The following is a 15,847-nucleotide window of genomic DNA, read 5'->3' on the forward strand; positions in this document are numbered from 1 at the left end:
CATTCAGAGAAATACCTAATGTAAACGACGAGTTAATGGGTGCAGCACAGCAACATGGCACATGTATACATATGTAACAAACCTGCACGTTGTGCACATGCACCCTAGAACTTAAAAGTATAATAATAAAAAAAAGATTGCTATCTAATTTTCAGAAGAGAATTATTCCAACTGTCAATTTAAGACATTACGATCATATTAAAACATCTTCCATTACTGTGATACAGATTTTCCTAAAGATTCATTCACAAATCCTATAAGAACATTTTTTTTAACTTGTAAAAATAACTAGCTTACCTGTTTTTTCCTTTTGTTCTCTATGCCTGAAAAAATGGATAATGTCTTTTGGATTAGCTACCCGATCCACAAATTTCTGGCTAAAGCGAAGAACACTGAAAGGTTCAAAACCTCCACTATAGTCCACCTGAAAACACAGAATAATCTATGAAGGCTAGGAAACAACAATTTGCCAATTTTAGAAAAACATACTAATCCTTCAGTATTCAGTGTTTATGCTTGATACTTTCAAATTTATGAATTAATTTTCTACAGTAGCTCATGGTGGAGCTGTATCATTTATCCTATTGAGAAACTAATGTTTGAAAAGTTTATAAGCATAAGCAAAATACTTTGTTCAACAGAATCAAGGTATTGCAATAATTTCCACAATGCAGAATTACATCTCCCCCTGATAACACTAATAGTCTAGGTACCTACTGGGCAAACCATCTGAAAAGGAGACAGAATTTCTAAACAATTCTCTGAACTTTTAAAACAAACAAACAAACACACACCAAAATAAAATACTAGCCCTAGATACATTAGTAAATTGGTCTATCATCTTAGAGATGTGCCTCACAGTAACGATGAATGCTAGGAAAATCCAGGTAATAAAGAATCAAATCTGTGAGCCTTGAGAAATGACTACCTCCAAAGCATGGTATCTCACTGAAACTGAGAACTTTTCTCAAGGTAGGCTCTTTCTACAGAAGTCTGTAGTAGTCAACAGACCTTTACAAAGACAAATATCACCTTTCTTTCTCAGAGATATGTTCTTCTAAACTAGCTGTTCCCAAAGCACGCTCTGGGGACCAGCATTGCACCACCTCACAGCTTATCCAGACTGCTCCCTAACTGAAGTGCTCCTGCTTTCACTCATCATCACTATCGCTAACGTTTTTTGTTCATTTATTTGATATTTGTGTATTATGTCTCTCTTCACATCTCTACCTCCTATAAGCTCAACGAATTCAAAACCTCATCTGTTTTATCATCCCTGTATCCTGTAGCATCCATAATAGCAGGTACTCAACAGGATTTAGTCAATGAATTCACGAATGTCTTTTAGTCAGTACAATGCAGTTTTGTAATATTACTTATATGACAGTATGTGCTGTTTTATGAATGAATTCGTAATTTACTGTGTTTGGGAAAAGAAATGCCAATTTTCTATTAAAGTCTGGTTAGTTCTAATGCTGTTAGGCAGACACAGATGAGAAAATTGGGATCGTCTGCCATAATGAAAAGAACTATGTGATTCCCTTAAAGTAATTATTTTTATATGACCCAGACCATCTCTTCTTTTTTTTTTTTTTTTTGAGATGGAGTCTCTCTCTGTCACCCATGCTGGAGTGCAGTGGCACAATCTCAGCTTCCTGCAACCTCTGCCTCCCAGGTTCAAGCGATTCTCATGCTTCAGCCTCCCAAGTAGTTGGGATTACAGGCACACGCCACCATACCTGGCTAATTTTTGTATTTTAAGTAGAGACGGGGTTTTGCCATGTTGCTCAGGCTGGTCTCGAACTCCTGACCTCAGATGATTCAGCCACCTTGGCCTCCCAAAGTGCTGGGATTATAGGCATGAGCCACCATGCCCAGCCTTACTCAGATCATCTCTACAGCTACCATGTTATAAAAAAGAAAATACTAAATGCTAAAGCTATTAGGTCTCCCCTTCAAACTTCTCATTTATAAATGTTTGGTCATTAACAAATTTTATTGGATTTCCTCAACGTTCTAGGTATGCTGTTCAGGGCCAGGGATACAACCATAAATAAATACAATCCTGGCTGCCAAGAAATTCACAAACTGACTGGGAAGACAAACATGTAAACAGATCATTGGAAGCAGAATGTGAGTGAGTGGTGCTATAAGAGGTATGAACAAAGTTGAATGAGGACACAAAGGAAGAAGCATGTTCTCTGTGGGGAGGTCAAGAAAGGCTTCTTTGAAGAGGGAAGCTTTAGGTGAGTGCTGAAGAAGATATAGAGAAAGGAGAAGGGAAGTGTGTCTCATGCAGCAGGATCAACATGGACAACGGTTCTGGTGAAATAAACTCCACTGCGCCCAGGGAACAGTAGCTTTTGGTCCACTGAGACTTGAGCTTTGGATGTGATGGAAGGAAAAGGAGGAGCTGAAATGTTTGGTTTAGATCAGATCATGTAGACCCCTGAATGCTAACCTAAAAAAGTTTAGACTTTTTCCTGTTAGTGCTAGGGAACAATTACGTTATTTTTAGCAGAAAAGACATGCAAAACTGTGTTTTACAAAGATCATTTTGGCATTAGTTTGGAGACAGAAGGAAACTGGAAGCAGAGTCCTGGTAGGAGGCTGCAGCAATAGGCCAGGAAGTGTTAATAAAGGCTTCACTATGTCAGCAACAGTGGGATAAAGAAACGGGACCAGATTACCTACTGTGCACCAGACACTACTTAATCCATTCAGATCTCATAAATCTATGAAGCATTAGGTTGGTGCAGAAGTAATTGCAGTTTTTGCCATTACTTTCAATGACAAAACCCGCAAATACTTTTGCACCAACCTAATACAAACCAAGGGATAAGAGATGCAGTTGCTCAAGGTCATACAACTAGTGGCTGGGCCAGAATGAAGCTCAGGAAGTCTGGCTCTAGACTATACTCTTTGCCTCCACAGTCTACATCCCAGGACTTCTCAAATTTTAATGAACCTATACATTTCTTGGAGATTTTTGTTAAAATACAGTGGGTTCTGATGCAGGGTCTGAGACTCTGCATTTTTAACAATTTCCCAGGTGACAACAACATTGCTGGTTTAAAGACTACACTCCTCGGTACCAGGCCTCAGGGGCCCGGAGGTATAGAACAACAAGGAGGTCTACATGAAGATTTTGAAGTCATCACTCTACTGGTGGTCATTAAAGCTGTATGCCTACACTGAAAAGACAGCTAACTATGAGATGGGAGGGATACAGATAACTCAGAGAATGCCCAAAGGATGAGACATGATCTATTGGATTTAACAATTAAAGGTCATCTTTTCCACTGGATATGGTGAAGTCAGAGCCTTGGTTATAGTGAACTGAAGAAGAGAAAGTTAGATGAGAGATATAGGTCATATAATTTTGCTTTGAAAGAGAGTAAGCAACATGGGGTAGGAGTTAGGAAAAGGGAAAAGCATAGTGGTAAAGAACAGGTCTGTTGTTGTTTCTTTGTTTATAACATGATAGAAAGGATAAGCAGATTTATAGGCACAGGAAACAATCCTAACAATAACCAAAATAAATAAACTGTACCTAGATTAGAAGGATGTGTTATGGGGAAAAAAAAATAAGAAGAGGAAGCAGAAGAAAGTGAGTGAAATCAGGAGCACTGATTTCACTCAGTGGAAGTGGGAAATGTCTTCCCACTCTCCTGATTTCACTCAGGAGAGAAGGTAGGGGCTGCAATCTTGATGGTAGGGCCTCAGTGAGGTGACACGGAAGCAGACTAAAGGGAGATAAGAGCACATGCCACATGCCCAAGAAACTGCAAGAAGGCCAAGGTGTCTGGAATGAAGTGAGTAGAGCAGGTAGTTAAAGATGAAGTCAGAGAGCTCAGCCAATCTATTAAATATAACAACAAATTATTTAGAAAATGAGAAAAGTTACCAAACCTATCACTTAAACTGTGATTAACTCAAATCCTTATACCTTTGTTTTTGCCTTCAATGGTGATTGCTCTTCTGATTACTATGAGCATTCTCCTCACTACTTTTCAAAGAAACCATGTAAACTGTACATTACTATGCTTTGAAAATTAATAATACTCAATCTGTATAAATAGGACTTACTCGCAGTCGTACAAGAGGCTTCTCTGGCTGGCGAGAATTACCCAGACGTTCCCGTTCAGCATTTTCAAGCATTCCTTCAATCTCAAAATTTTTAAAAAGATTAAAAAATAAAGTAGTAAATTGAGTTTAGCATGGTTGAATAGCAGCTTATTACCACAGGAATTTTCCTGAACTATATAACCATCTTTATGATACCTTTTCAAATACACCTTCTTGTAATGCTCCTTTAATACTATTCCTTAATGTTTTACTTTCATGAAAGTTCTTTATAATTTTTCAATCTCTAAAGTAATTCTTTTAGAATAAAATTTAAAATATTACTACTCATGTTTCAATTTTCTACTCATGTTTCAATAAGGCTTTCCTCATCTTACCAACTTAAAACCAAGTCAGTCTAGTTTTTGCAGTCATATGATCCATGGGAGACTCACCAGAAGACTTAGGGATCTATACGCAAGTACTTTGGATTATTTATCTTGGAAGAGTTCAAGGTAAAAGAAAATAAGACTGATGTTTTCAAATATTGGAGTTGTCTCATACTCTGAGAAGACAAGATTATAACATTTTAGACTTGAAAGAGATCTGAAGACAAAAGCACTTGTTCTATATTGTTCTTAAGGGGAAAACCAAGTTACAAGGAGACAGTATTAGATTCTTTTCATAAATGGTTGTGTGAATAGTGATTAGATATCTTCAGATGGCCAACTTCATAGTTGAACAATTCTAGTTCTCAGAAAGTTCTTGTGTTGGAACAAAAACTGCCTTCTTATAACTTGGTTCTGATCTCAAGAACAATACAGAACAAGTGTTTTTGTACTCAGATTTCTTTCACATCTAAGATTTTATAATCTTGTCCTTTAAACTGTCTGTAACAATGAAGTCCAACAGAACTTTCTGTAATGTTTTTATGTGTGCATATTCAATTTTTTATATGTGCATATTCAACACGGCTGCCAAAACCACATGTGGATATAGACTACTTGAAATGTGGCTAGTACAAGTGAGAAACTGAATTTTAAATTTAAATGTGATTAATTATATATAAACAGCCACATGTGCTAGTGACTACCATATCAGACAGCACATAGAAAATCTATAAGAACATGATCTCCTAGGTCAATTATTTCAATCCAACAAGCATTTATAGAGCATCTTTTTGCCGGGTACTAGGACAAGTGCTGAGACAGAAAAGTAAGACATGGGCCCTGTCCTCAAAGAGTTCAGAAGAGACTCACATGCTTATAAATAATAATATAACTTAACTAAGTACAATAATAGAAAGGTACATAAAATACAGCGACAACAGAAAGTTATGTGCACACCTGGTGTTTAAAATGAACCTCTATTACTTTAACGTCACCAGCATCTACTTTCCTCTCTGGATTCATGTCACCAAAGCCCACAGGATTTAGGTGAAGTTCATACAGTGGACCTCAACCAGAAGTGATTTTGCTTCTCTAAGGACATTTGGCAAGGTCAGTAAACATTGATTGTCACCACCAGTTAGAAGGGGTACTACTGGCATCTAGTGGGTACAAACCAGGGAGAATACTGCTAAACATCCGAGAGTGCACAGAACTGCCTCCCACAATAAAGAATTATTAGTACAAAATGTCAACTAAGCCAAGGTTGAAAAACGCAGGGCTGACTCCAGGGAAGGGCACATGACTCAGGCCTGGATCAATCAATGCAAAAGCAAGTAATGCATTTTCTATCTCTTTGCCTTGAGAGATTGGATTTAGGGATGCCAGAATCTTAACCTACGTTTGAGTTTCTGGAGTCAATCATCTTGAAACAAGCACACTTTTAGTTACGTGAGTTACACATTGCTCAAAAAGCTGTGACACTGAATGAATTACCTTATCTAAGATTCAGTTCTTCTAAACTACAGATGGTAGAATCTACTCACATACAGCATTGTTGGCTGCTAGATTAAATGCTGTCAACAGTGCACATCACATACAGTAAATCAGTATCACTGGTCATAATTATTATCACTGTTACTATATTACATGATTTTTCATGAAAATAAAACATAGTAGGACAGCTGACACAGAGTAAGAACTGAGTGTTAGCAAGTGATGCTAATTAAGCTGTCAACCCACATATTATGAAATGCATTAATCCACCCAACCTCAGTAATGGCTGAAATTTTCTACAGAGATTTAGGGGTGGCAATGTGCTCAGAGAGGGAGGTTTGGGACTTGCGTTGCAGCAATAGGGTGGACAGCAAACACATTTTTCACATTTTATTTGGGGTAGTTTTCAGGGCGAAAGGGATGCCTAATACAGATTATTAGAAGTTAAGGCTTTTCCCACACATGATAGTCCCTCATTCTTCAATCAAAGTTGCTGCCTGCTTTCATAAATAAAATGAACAAATCATCAAATTGGGATTAAAAAGGAGAAAAGATTATGTATTATGTTTTTGAAAAGGAAGAAAGAAACTAGGAGAGAGATTTAATTAAAGGTTTTTTTAACATCCAGTATTCCTCCTTCAACGACTTAAAAAAAAATCTTGGACACAAACACATTCACTGAAGAACAGTGTCCTTACAGGCTTCAGGAGAATGTAATCAACATAAAGGCTTCCCTCTACTCTATTAAATTACTTAATTGAAGGTGAATAATTCTTCAACTAAAGTAGATCTCATTGACTTTATCAAAAAGAATTACCTTCTCCAAACAGAAGCTTTGTATGGCTTGGGTTACTTTAGGATTATCTGGGTTAAAAATATCTGGATGATTAGCCAGAACAATATCCTCCATGAAAAACTGCCGCACTGTGTGAAGAGGAATTTTCTGCATATTCATCTTCCTCCCTTTAATACGCAGCAAACCAACATGCCTGAAATGGAGAGAAATGAACACCGCATCACAGTGTAAATTTCCTCAAGAAAACGTGCATGTGAAAGCTTCCATATTTCTTAGTTTCTACAAAATGTTTCTTCATAAAATAATACTCTTAAAAATAAATGTTTCTGCTAATTTAACCTTAATGTTATCATCACAGGAAAAGATGGTAGACATTTTCCTTCCCCAGAGTAAAATCAACTCATCCATTATTATTCCTGTCTGGTCAGTCTTATAAGGAAAGACAGACATAATAAGTATAATAAAATGATATCAGGACTATGACGGTAGCATATGTAGACTATAGTATTACATCTATATACCTATGTATATGTACATACATGTACACATATAGACAAAATGGTTTTGCAGTGGACTCATGAAGAAAAAAAACCAATGAACATAGATTCTACTACCATATTCCTTAACCCTATTATAACAATCAGAACAAGTGATTCAAAGGATAAAGCCCATGATAAAAATTGAGTTTAATCACTGTTAACTACTTCTTAAAATCACATTATTGCCCCAAAAATGTTTTTAAAATGATATACACGATATTGCACTTATAATCAGAAAATTTTCAATTAATTGGTTTTAGGAGAATTTTTTATAAATGAACTTTGTGAAATTGGTAATCATCAACCTAAAGCATCTAACTTGAAATATAATAAAAATGTGCATCTTGAATTTGCCTAATGAGCAGCAAAATAACACCAATTGGATGCTCTCGTTTTGAAAATGGCTTAAAATCTGGAAAAACAATAAGACTACATAGGAGGATCAATTTTCAAAAATAAATCTATCATATAAATTACAATACTGCCAGTTAGCGGTAACCTTAACATAGGCCTTAAACCTATCAGATGATTAGTTATTATACCAAATATTTCTTAAAAATTGGCTCAAAATATATAACAATCACTCACTTCTTTACAGCTTCTCCTGGGGAAAGGGAAGTAACCACTGAGCTTCCCGGTTGTGAGATATAAAACAGTTGTTGTTCATTTTTGGTTGGAGCTATTTTACACTCATGTTCATGGCCCCAGATAACAAGATCAATGAAGTCATCCAAAAATTGTTCTGGAATGAAGTTAGTACTTCCATGTTTACTCCTGTATCAAGATTTTGAAAAATACAAATTTGATTAGAAAAATTTCATATTAATGAAGTCTACACAGATCTTTCTTTCTCCATTCACTAAAGATTTTATTGCATCCTTCTATGTACCAGAAAGTGTGCACAGGATTGGGAATGTAAAGATCATCAATACTAATTCCTGACCTTGAGAGCTCTACAAACTTATGGGACACAGACAAGTAGAAACCCTAAAAGAGAAAGCAGTCAATTCTACATTTGGAGGAAGAACATGAAAGGTTTTACATAGGAAGGATTTCCCCTTTGGTCAATCAGAAAAGCATGAACTCTATCAATAGTAGAAATCTATAAATCAGTCTAACTATACACTAGAGAAAACATATAGAAAATGAAAGTAAATTAAGTATAAATATGTCCAGTAATTTCTTAACATTATTTTTTTACTAATAAATATAATGGGAGTAAAACTGTCAATCTCACATAAATGCTAAGAGTTTTCAATATCAAATATTAAATAAGTGATTTGCAAACTATGGTCTTATAACTATATCAGTTATTATTTAAAGATACATGAAATGCAAGGTGAGAGAAGACAAGAAGTAATAGTTTTCCCTAATATTAACTTACATCATTGGAGATTCAAGTAAAAGTGTTCACATACTTTAACCCCGAGCATTCATTTAATCCAACCCAATATTCTTTCATTCACCCAACAAATACTGTTACCCAAACACTGTCTACTTTATGTCAGATGTCCCAGGCTTCTCCAGATATGGAAGACACAGCAGTGAACAAAGTCCTTGTTCCACTGTGGGAACAAGCAATACAGGTTGAGTCCCTAATCTGAAAATTCAAAATCCAAAATATTTTAAGTGCCAACATGGCACCACAAATGGTAAATTCCACACATAGATACTTCACACAAACTTTGTTTCATGCACAAAATTATTTTAAAACATGTATAAAATTAACTTAAGGCCACGTGTGTAAGATATATAAAAAATGTAAACAAATTTCATATTTAGACTTGGGTTCCATCCCCAACATATGTGCAAATATTCCAAAATCTGAAAAATCCAAAATCTTAAAACACTTCTGGTCCCAAGCATTTCAGATAAGGGATACTCAATGTGTAATACAATATGTATATGCATGTGTGTATGTATGCACATGCATAATTTGTCAGTGATAGGTGCTATAAAGAAAAATAAAGGGAAAAGTGACATAGAAGTGGCATACTCCTCTCTACATATACAGGGTAGTCAGGAAAGTCCTCTCTGACTAGCGTCAAATGAGCACAGAACTGAAATGAAGCATCAATACGCAGAGAAAGGAAGTCCTAAGCAGTAGAAGAGCAGATGGTGCTAAAGTGGGAATGTGTTCAGTGAATTCAAGGAACAGCAAGGAAAACAGAAGGGCTAAGTAGAATAAATGCAGAAAGATAGAAAATAAAATCAAAGAGGACACAGGCTTTTGCATCCAGGAAAGTTTTTATGTAAAAAACATAAATCTAAGGTATGAGATTATCACAACTACTAAAGAAAAGCAGAATAATTCCCAAATACAAAATGATGCCAATGTGCCTTGAGTGCTGGTTCTTTCCTAGAAGAAGGGAGGATGATGCTGGTACGCTGACTGTAGTTTGTGACCTAGAAGTGATCAACAATATCCTTGTTGAAAGATTTTGCATGACCAAGTCATCTGCAGATTCAGATTCTTTCTTCTTTGAAACAAGAGAAAAAAACAGTTGATGTAGAGAAACAAATGGGAAACAAGGCAAAATGCAGAAGGCTCAAGATTCTTACCCAATCTGAGTTATTTTTTTTCAAATAACTCTTACAAAAGCAGAAGCATCTTAAGAATGCACACGGTGACAAATGAATCTAACAGCATTACCAAAGAATCACATAACCACAGCGAATGGGGTGGGGAGAAAAGGAGCTAAGTTAGTTTGGAAAATTATGTTTCAATTAGATACAGAAAGGCCAAAGACTAAAATAACTTACATAAACACTGTAACCTAGTTGGGAAAGTTGTTTTTCACAGGGATATGAGTTAGCAATTTTGAAATTACTTTATAATTTCAAATTATACTAGAATTGGAAATATAATTAAACCAGGATTGAAAAAATAAGTAAATATATACATTTATAATATGATCCAGGCTTCTGTTAGACAAAGAAGTCACAAGTAAGGAAAGGGAGAAGACAAAAATGGACCTTGTAGGGCTGGATTAGAATCAGCCTGAACTTATCACTGGTTTTTTAAGCACATATATAGACGTGTATGTATGTATGGGTTACTATACACACATATATCTATTTCCATAACTCTGTTTATTCAGTGCTGAGCAAGTCCTGGTAGCAGTAAGCACACCTACCACCCATTGGTGGGTTTCTGAATACCACTCTCCAACAAAAAGAATCACAGCACCTTGGAGAAATGGTTGATTCCAGGGCTGAGTAGGAAAATATCAGGTTGGTGCAAAAGTAATTACGATTTTTGCCATTATAAGAGCCAAGAGCCTTGAGCATCTTGAGGTACCAAAAAGCTAAGGTCATGCCCCACAAACATGTGGGGAGACACTGAAAGGATACAGCAGCCAACATAAAAGAGAACACAATGGTCAAAGCTGGAGCAATCTGAGGAACAGTAGCAACTAAAAAACTGATAGTACTGGATCTTCAAGTCCATAATGACGTAAATAAATAAGTAAATAGAGAAGAAGGGACAAATTTTCCTTACAGAGAATTCCATTAATAAATATAGAAAGAATGAAGGAAATCAAAACTTATAATTAAAATACCACAGTATTAATTATTGGAAATAAGATCACCCATGGATGCTAAAATTAATGGGTAAAAGTTTAAGGTGAAATGGGATATTTGCATAGTCTCAAAGTATTTTCCCAAAAATATTTATTAATTGAAAAGTAGAAAATGGAAACTTTACAGGAGAGAAACCTGTTATACATCCCCTTAATCAAATGATGAGAGGGTCAATGAGAAAAATCAACATCATATGGTGACTACCCATTCCCCTTACCAATGCTGCCATTCTACCTTTCATTCTCGCTTAAATTCTTAGAATTACTTCTGAGTTTTCCTTTTAACTCATCATCCCTACTTTGACATAGTACAAAAAAGTGGTAGACCTGGGAAGCTCTATGGAAGAGAAGGAACAAATCCCAGTGGTGCAAAGTTATATGAAGACCACACATATCTGAACTCTGGCCTGCTCCTCCTTTGAAACTCACAGTCTATTCACGAACTCACACATAAGACAACACAAGTCAGCTTCTTAAACCCTTTCTTTTTCCGAGTATTTAACATAAGTCTGCATTCACTGAATGCACAGAGTAGCCTGCATTCAATAAATGTGTTCAATAAATATAGTTGGCCCTCTGTACTGGCAGATTCGTGGATTCAACCAACCAAAGATTGAAATATTCGGAAAAAAAACAATGAAAAATATAAATTTTTAAAGTAATATAGTATAACAACTATTTAAACAGTATTTACATTGTATCAGGTATTACAAGTAATCTAGAGATTATTTAAAGTACACAGGAGGATATATGTAGGTTATATGCAAATGCTATACCACTTTATTCAAGGGATTTCAGCATCCCAGGATTTTAGGTCCTGGACCCAACACCCCCCGTGGATACCAAGGGACAACTGTAATAAATTATATAGTCAGGCCCCAAATCCTTTGAGTTCTTCCCTTACAACTTCTCAGGTGTGTCCCTCCCATTTCTGCTTCATTGCCATCACCGTCACCACCTCATATTTTTACTGCAGTGATCAGATAATAAATCTTGCTTCTCCAAGTCTGTCTTCTTTTCAATCAATCCTATACCCTGCCAACAGATTAAATTTCTTAAAACTACTAACAAAAGAAAGGTAATCTAGCTATATTTGTATATTCTGGAAGAACACTTGCATATATGCAGCAGGAAACATGTATAAGAATGTTCATAACAGCAAGATTTATAAAAGCAAAAAACTCCTGTTCACTGACAGGAGGCAAAGCATAACTGTGCACATCAGTAAAAATAAATTACATTTCTAAGCATCAAAATGGATGAATCTCAGTAATGTAATGCTGAAAATAAGTTGGCTGTAAAATATATAGCATAATATGAGTATACATGTGATTAAACAGCAAAAAAAAAGCAATGAAATAATTAATTCAAAATTAATAATGCTTCCCTTTGCGATAAGGGGAAGCAGGTGGGATCAGGGAAAAGGAATGGGATAATGGAATGGATAATCCAACAAAAAGATTCTACCTTTTTGTTGAATTGAGAAGTATTCATGGTGTATGCCTCATCCGTATGTTGCAAATATTCTTGCAGGTATTAATATATACTAAAGACAATTTCAAAATGAAATCACACAAAGCAAATCTATATTTTGTCTGATCCTGCACTGACAACATTGAAAGATTAAGGGCATTTCACTGAAATAGGTGAGTTCAGAAATAGATCTGGGAAACCTCAGCACTTGGCTCAAACTTTTTCAGAGAAAACTTTTACCTGTTCTGATGAATCACAAATAAGTTAAACCAAGAGTTCTCATCTTCTTTTGGTCTCAACATTGTTACTTTTTTATTGACAAACATTCGATAGAGCCTTTCATCTGGAATGGATCCTGAAATGGACATTACATTATTTTTAAATTGTTTTCTTACTTTGGCTTAAAAAATGAATCTATTTTGCTTCTAAATTATGTCCTTCTCAAAGTATTTCACTTTACTGTTGGCAGATACATTTGAATTCTGGAGTCATTTATAAATGGGTATGTTCCAGGTTCTTTTTTTTATCTTTTTTTGTTTTGTTTTTAATTGAGACAGGGTCTTGCTATGTTGTCTAGGCTGGTTTCAAACTCCTGGGTTCAAGCAATCTTCTCGCCTCAGCTTCCCAAAGTGCTGTGATTACAGGCATAAGCCACCATGCCTGGCTGTTCCAGGGTTTTGTTTTGTTTTTTTCAACAGAGTCTTGCTCTATTGCCCAGGCTGGAGTGCAGTGGTATGATCTCGGCTCACTGCAACCTCCACCTCCTGGGTTCAAGTGATTCTCGTGCCTCAGCCTCCTGAGTTGCTGGGATTGCAGCATGCACCACCACGTCTGGCTAATTTTTGCACTTTTAGTAGAGATGGGGTTTCGCCACGTTGGACAGGCTGGTCTTGAACTCCTGACCTTAAGTGATCTACCTGCCTTGGACTCCCAAAGTGCTGAAATCGCAGGCAGGTGCCACCATGCCCAGCCTGTTCCAGGTTCTTGATAAACAGTAGTTAGTTGCATTAAAAAAAAATTTTCCATTTCAGGCATATATATGTTCAAAACCAGCAAAATGTAGAATAAAAATGTGAGTTTCCTATGCTTAAATTCTTATTAAAACTTCTAGTAATACTATTTTTCACCATCCCTTTGTTATAAATTATATATTCTTTTGATCTAACATATATATTATAACGTGCAGAAATAAGTATTAAAAGGGATGATAAAAGTATATTTAAAAACAATATTCTTTTATTGTTTTAAATAAAATATATTGTGCTTTTTAAATAATTCAATGACTTTCAAACAATTCTCATATTCCATAAGTTCATCTTGATCTAGTGAAGGAAACTAACAAAAACAAGTCAACAAAATAGTTACAAACATTAAATATTATGAAAGGAGAAAAAGCCAGGATGCTAAGATGGAGAATTAACACCATCGAATTAAAAGGGTGGACAACACTGCTACTTTATATACGGATTAGAGAGGGTCTCAGAAGGAAAGCCAACAATGTAGAAGTCTAGGAGTTAGAAGCGGCCTAGCTCCCAAGCAGAATTCCACAGGAGTGGCCAATGGAATAAATGGCTAAGGTGGAATGCAGAACATGTAACTGGAGACAAAAAAGTCAAGGCACACAAAGCCCAAGGCATTAGAAGATTAATCTACTTCAGTGTTGAAACACTGAAAACACTGGCAAAATTGAAGGTGGGTAAGTAGTAAAAAGTCTGAGAGAAAAAGCAATGCAGTTTAGCCAGATGGCAGAAGCTTAAAGGGAACAGGGTGTTTGCAGGCAGACAAGGAAGCGGTGGGTGGAGCAAGGAGAACAGTGATTCCCACTTTTGTCCAAAAGCCCAGGGGTAAGAGAACTGCATGGGACACAGGAACCTCAGGGGTCAGCTGGGCTTCACTGAAGGTTAGAAAGTAGAGACAACATTCAGAGAAGAGATAATAATGAGGAATCTGATAATTATAAAAAGAGTTCCTAGAGTTTATAATGAAGGGTTAGGGGACAGGGAGAGGTGCAGGGTAGAGACAGAGTCTAGTTAAGGAAGGTATAATAGAACAGGATAAGATAAAAGTTTGGGAGAAAATGGATGACTGGGGAGATGTGCTTCTGGTGGTGACTGAGGCATAATGAAATCTGTCCTTAGTGTGAATGGAGGAGGAAAGGCAATTTTCTGGAGATAGGATCCCTAATAACACTGCAGTGATTAAAACAACTGTTAATAGCTTTTTTCAGAAAAGTATATTTCACTTCCTGCTGTATCACTTGCTGAATCAGATATAATATCCAGATTTCACTTTTCTTATCTCTAAAATATAAATAAACATGATGCTTTTCTACTTGCCAGAGGTGTTATGAAAGCTGGACAAAATTATAAGCTAGCGGTATTGTACAGTGAAGCATTAGACCTTTCAAAGACTTCCAAGATATCAAAGTGCTAATTATTCTATAATTCTAACATTCAGGATTCTACATCTGACTCTTAAAAAATCCCAAAATAATAAATAGTAATGAAAAGACATTTTCTCACCAAAAATTTTTGCCAAAACCATCCATCATTTTTTATAGTCACCAATAAATAATAATAAGGTTTGCCCCATTTTTTCCAAACAGATACAAACTTATATCCAAAATTTTACTTCTCAATTGTTTGAAGAATCACACATGGACATAAAGAGTAAAATAAAACTGTCTTACCTAAACCATATAGCGCAATCTTTGTGCTTCCTTTTTGAAGCAAAACTGGACTAATGTCTATCTTCTCCACGGACATTGAACGTCCAAAGTGATTTACAAATCCAGCACAACTTAAAATGTCCAGGGCACAAAGTGCATCTGCCTACGTAAAATAATTTCAAAGAATGTTAGTGTGTATGTAAAAGTATCTACATGAATATCATATCACCTGTTAAAAGCATACTCCATATACTACTTACAAAAACATAGATGAGGACAGTGTTTTCTCAAAACAAAATTACAAAAGTAAAAGTATTTGCTACATTTTTTTGTACTACAAATCACCTACAGCAACTGGAATCACATGCCAAATGCAAGGTTAACATCTCACCAAAACTTAGGATGTCTTGGCCACAAAAAAAAAAAAATCAGCCATGAGACAAAAGTTTTGTAATATTAAGCAAACCTCTTAAAGCCTGGGGAAAAAAGACCATAGCTCATCAGCGATTCATAATATTAATAACCAGATAAAATGAAAAAATACTTTGAGGGTAGGATCTCTAGTCTTACCTCCATATTAAACAGATAATCTAACTTAAGATTAGATTATCTAACAGATCATCTAAATTAAGATTAGATTAACAGATCATCTAAATTAAGATAATCTAATTTAGATTTAAAGATGTTGATGAAACAATCATTTCCTAAAAGTGAGATTTTATAAGACAGTTATAAAAACGCTGGCAAACTGTAAAGCGCTATACAAATGTTAGGTGTTCACTCCTACTCCTGGCTTCTTACTGTTAACATCAGCACTAATGAAATAAAAGCATCGTTCA

At 35.7% G+C, this 15,847-nt stretch overlaps 1 protein-coding gene across 3 annotated transcripts in view; it reads right to left on the reverse strand.

Annotated features, from left to right (window-relative positions):
• Positions 1-15,847, reverse strand: part of MRE11A (MRE11 meiotic recombination 11 homolog A (S. cerevisiae)) — an 84,627-nt gene that overhangs the window by 53,959 nt on the left and 14,821 nt on the right. For all 3 annotated transcript variants that reach the window (XM_012000925.1, XM_012000926.1, XM_012000927.1), the window contains exons 6-11: positions 15,030-15,171; positions 12,581-12,695; positions 7,872-8,057; positions 6,766-6,937; positions 4,090-4,170; positions 298-424 (exon numbers count right to left, since the gene is read on the reverse strand). In XM_012000925.1, the coding sequence (XP_011856315.1) occupies positions 298-424; positions 4,090-4,170; positions 6,766-6,937; positions 7,872-8,057; positions 12,581-12,695; positions 15,030-15,171 (823 nt within the window). The remainder of the gene's footprint in view (positions 1-297; positions 425-4,089; positions 4,171-6,765; positions 6,938-7,871; positions 8,058-12,580; positions 12,696-15,029; positions 15,172-15,847) is intronic.

This window comes from Mandrillus leucophaeus, unplaced genomic scaffold, assembly GCF_000951045.1.
Source record: "Mandrillus leucophaeus isolate KB7577 unplaced genomic scaffold, Mleu.le_1.0 Scaffold643, whole genome shotgun sequence".
Lineage (NCBI taxonomy): Eukaryota > Metazoa > Chordata > Mammalia > Primates > Cercopithecidae > Mandrillus > Mandrillus leucophaeus.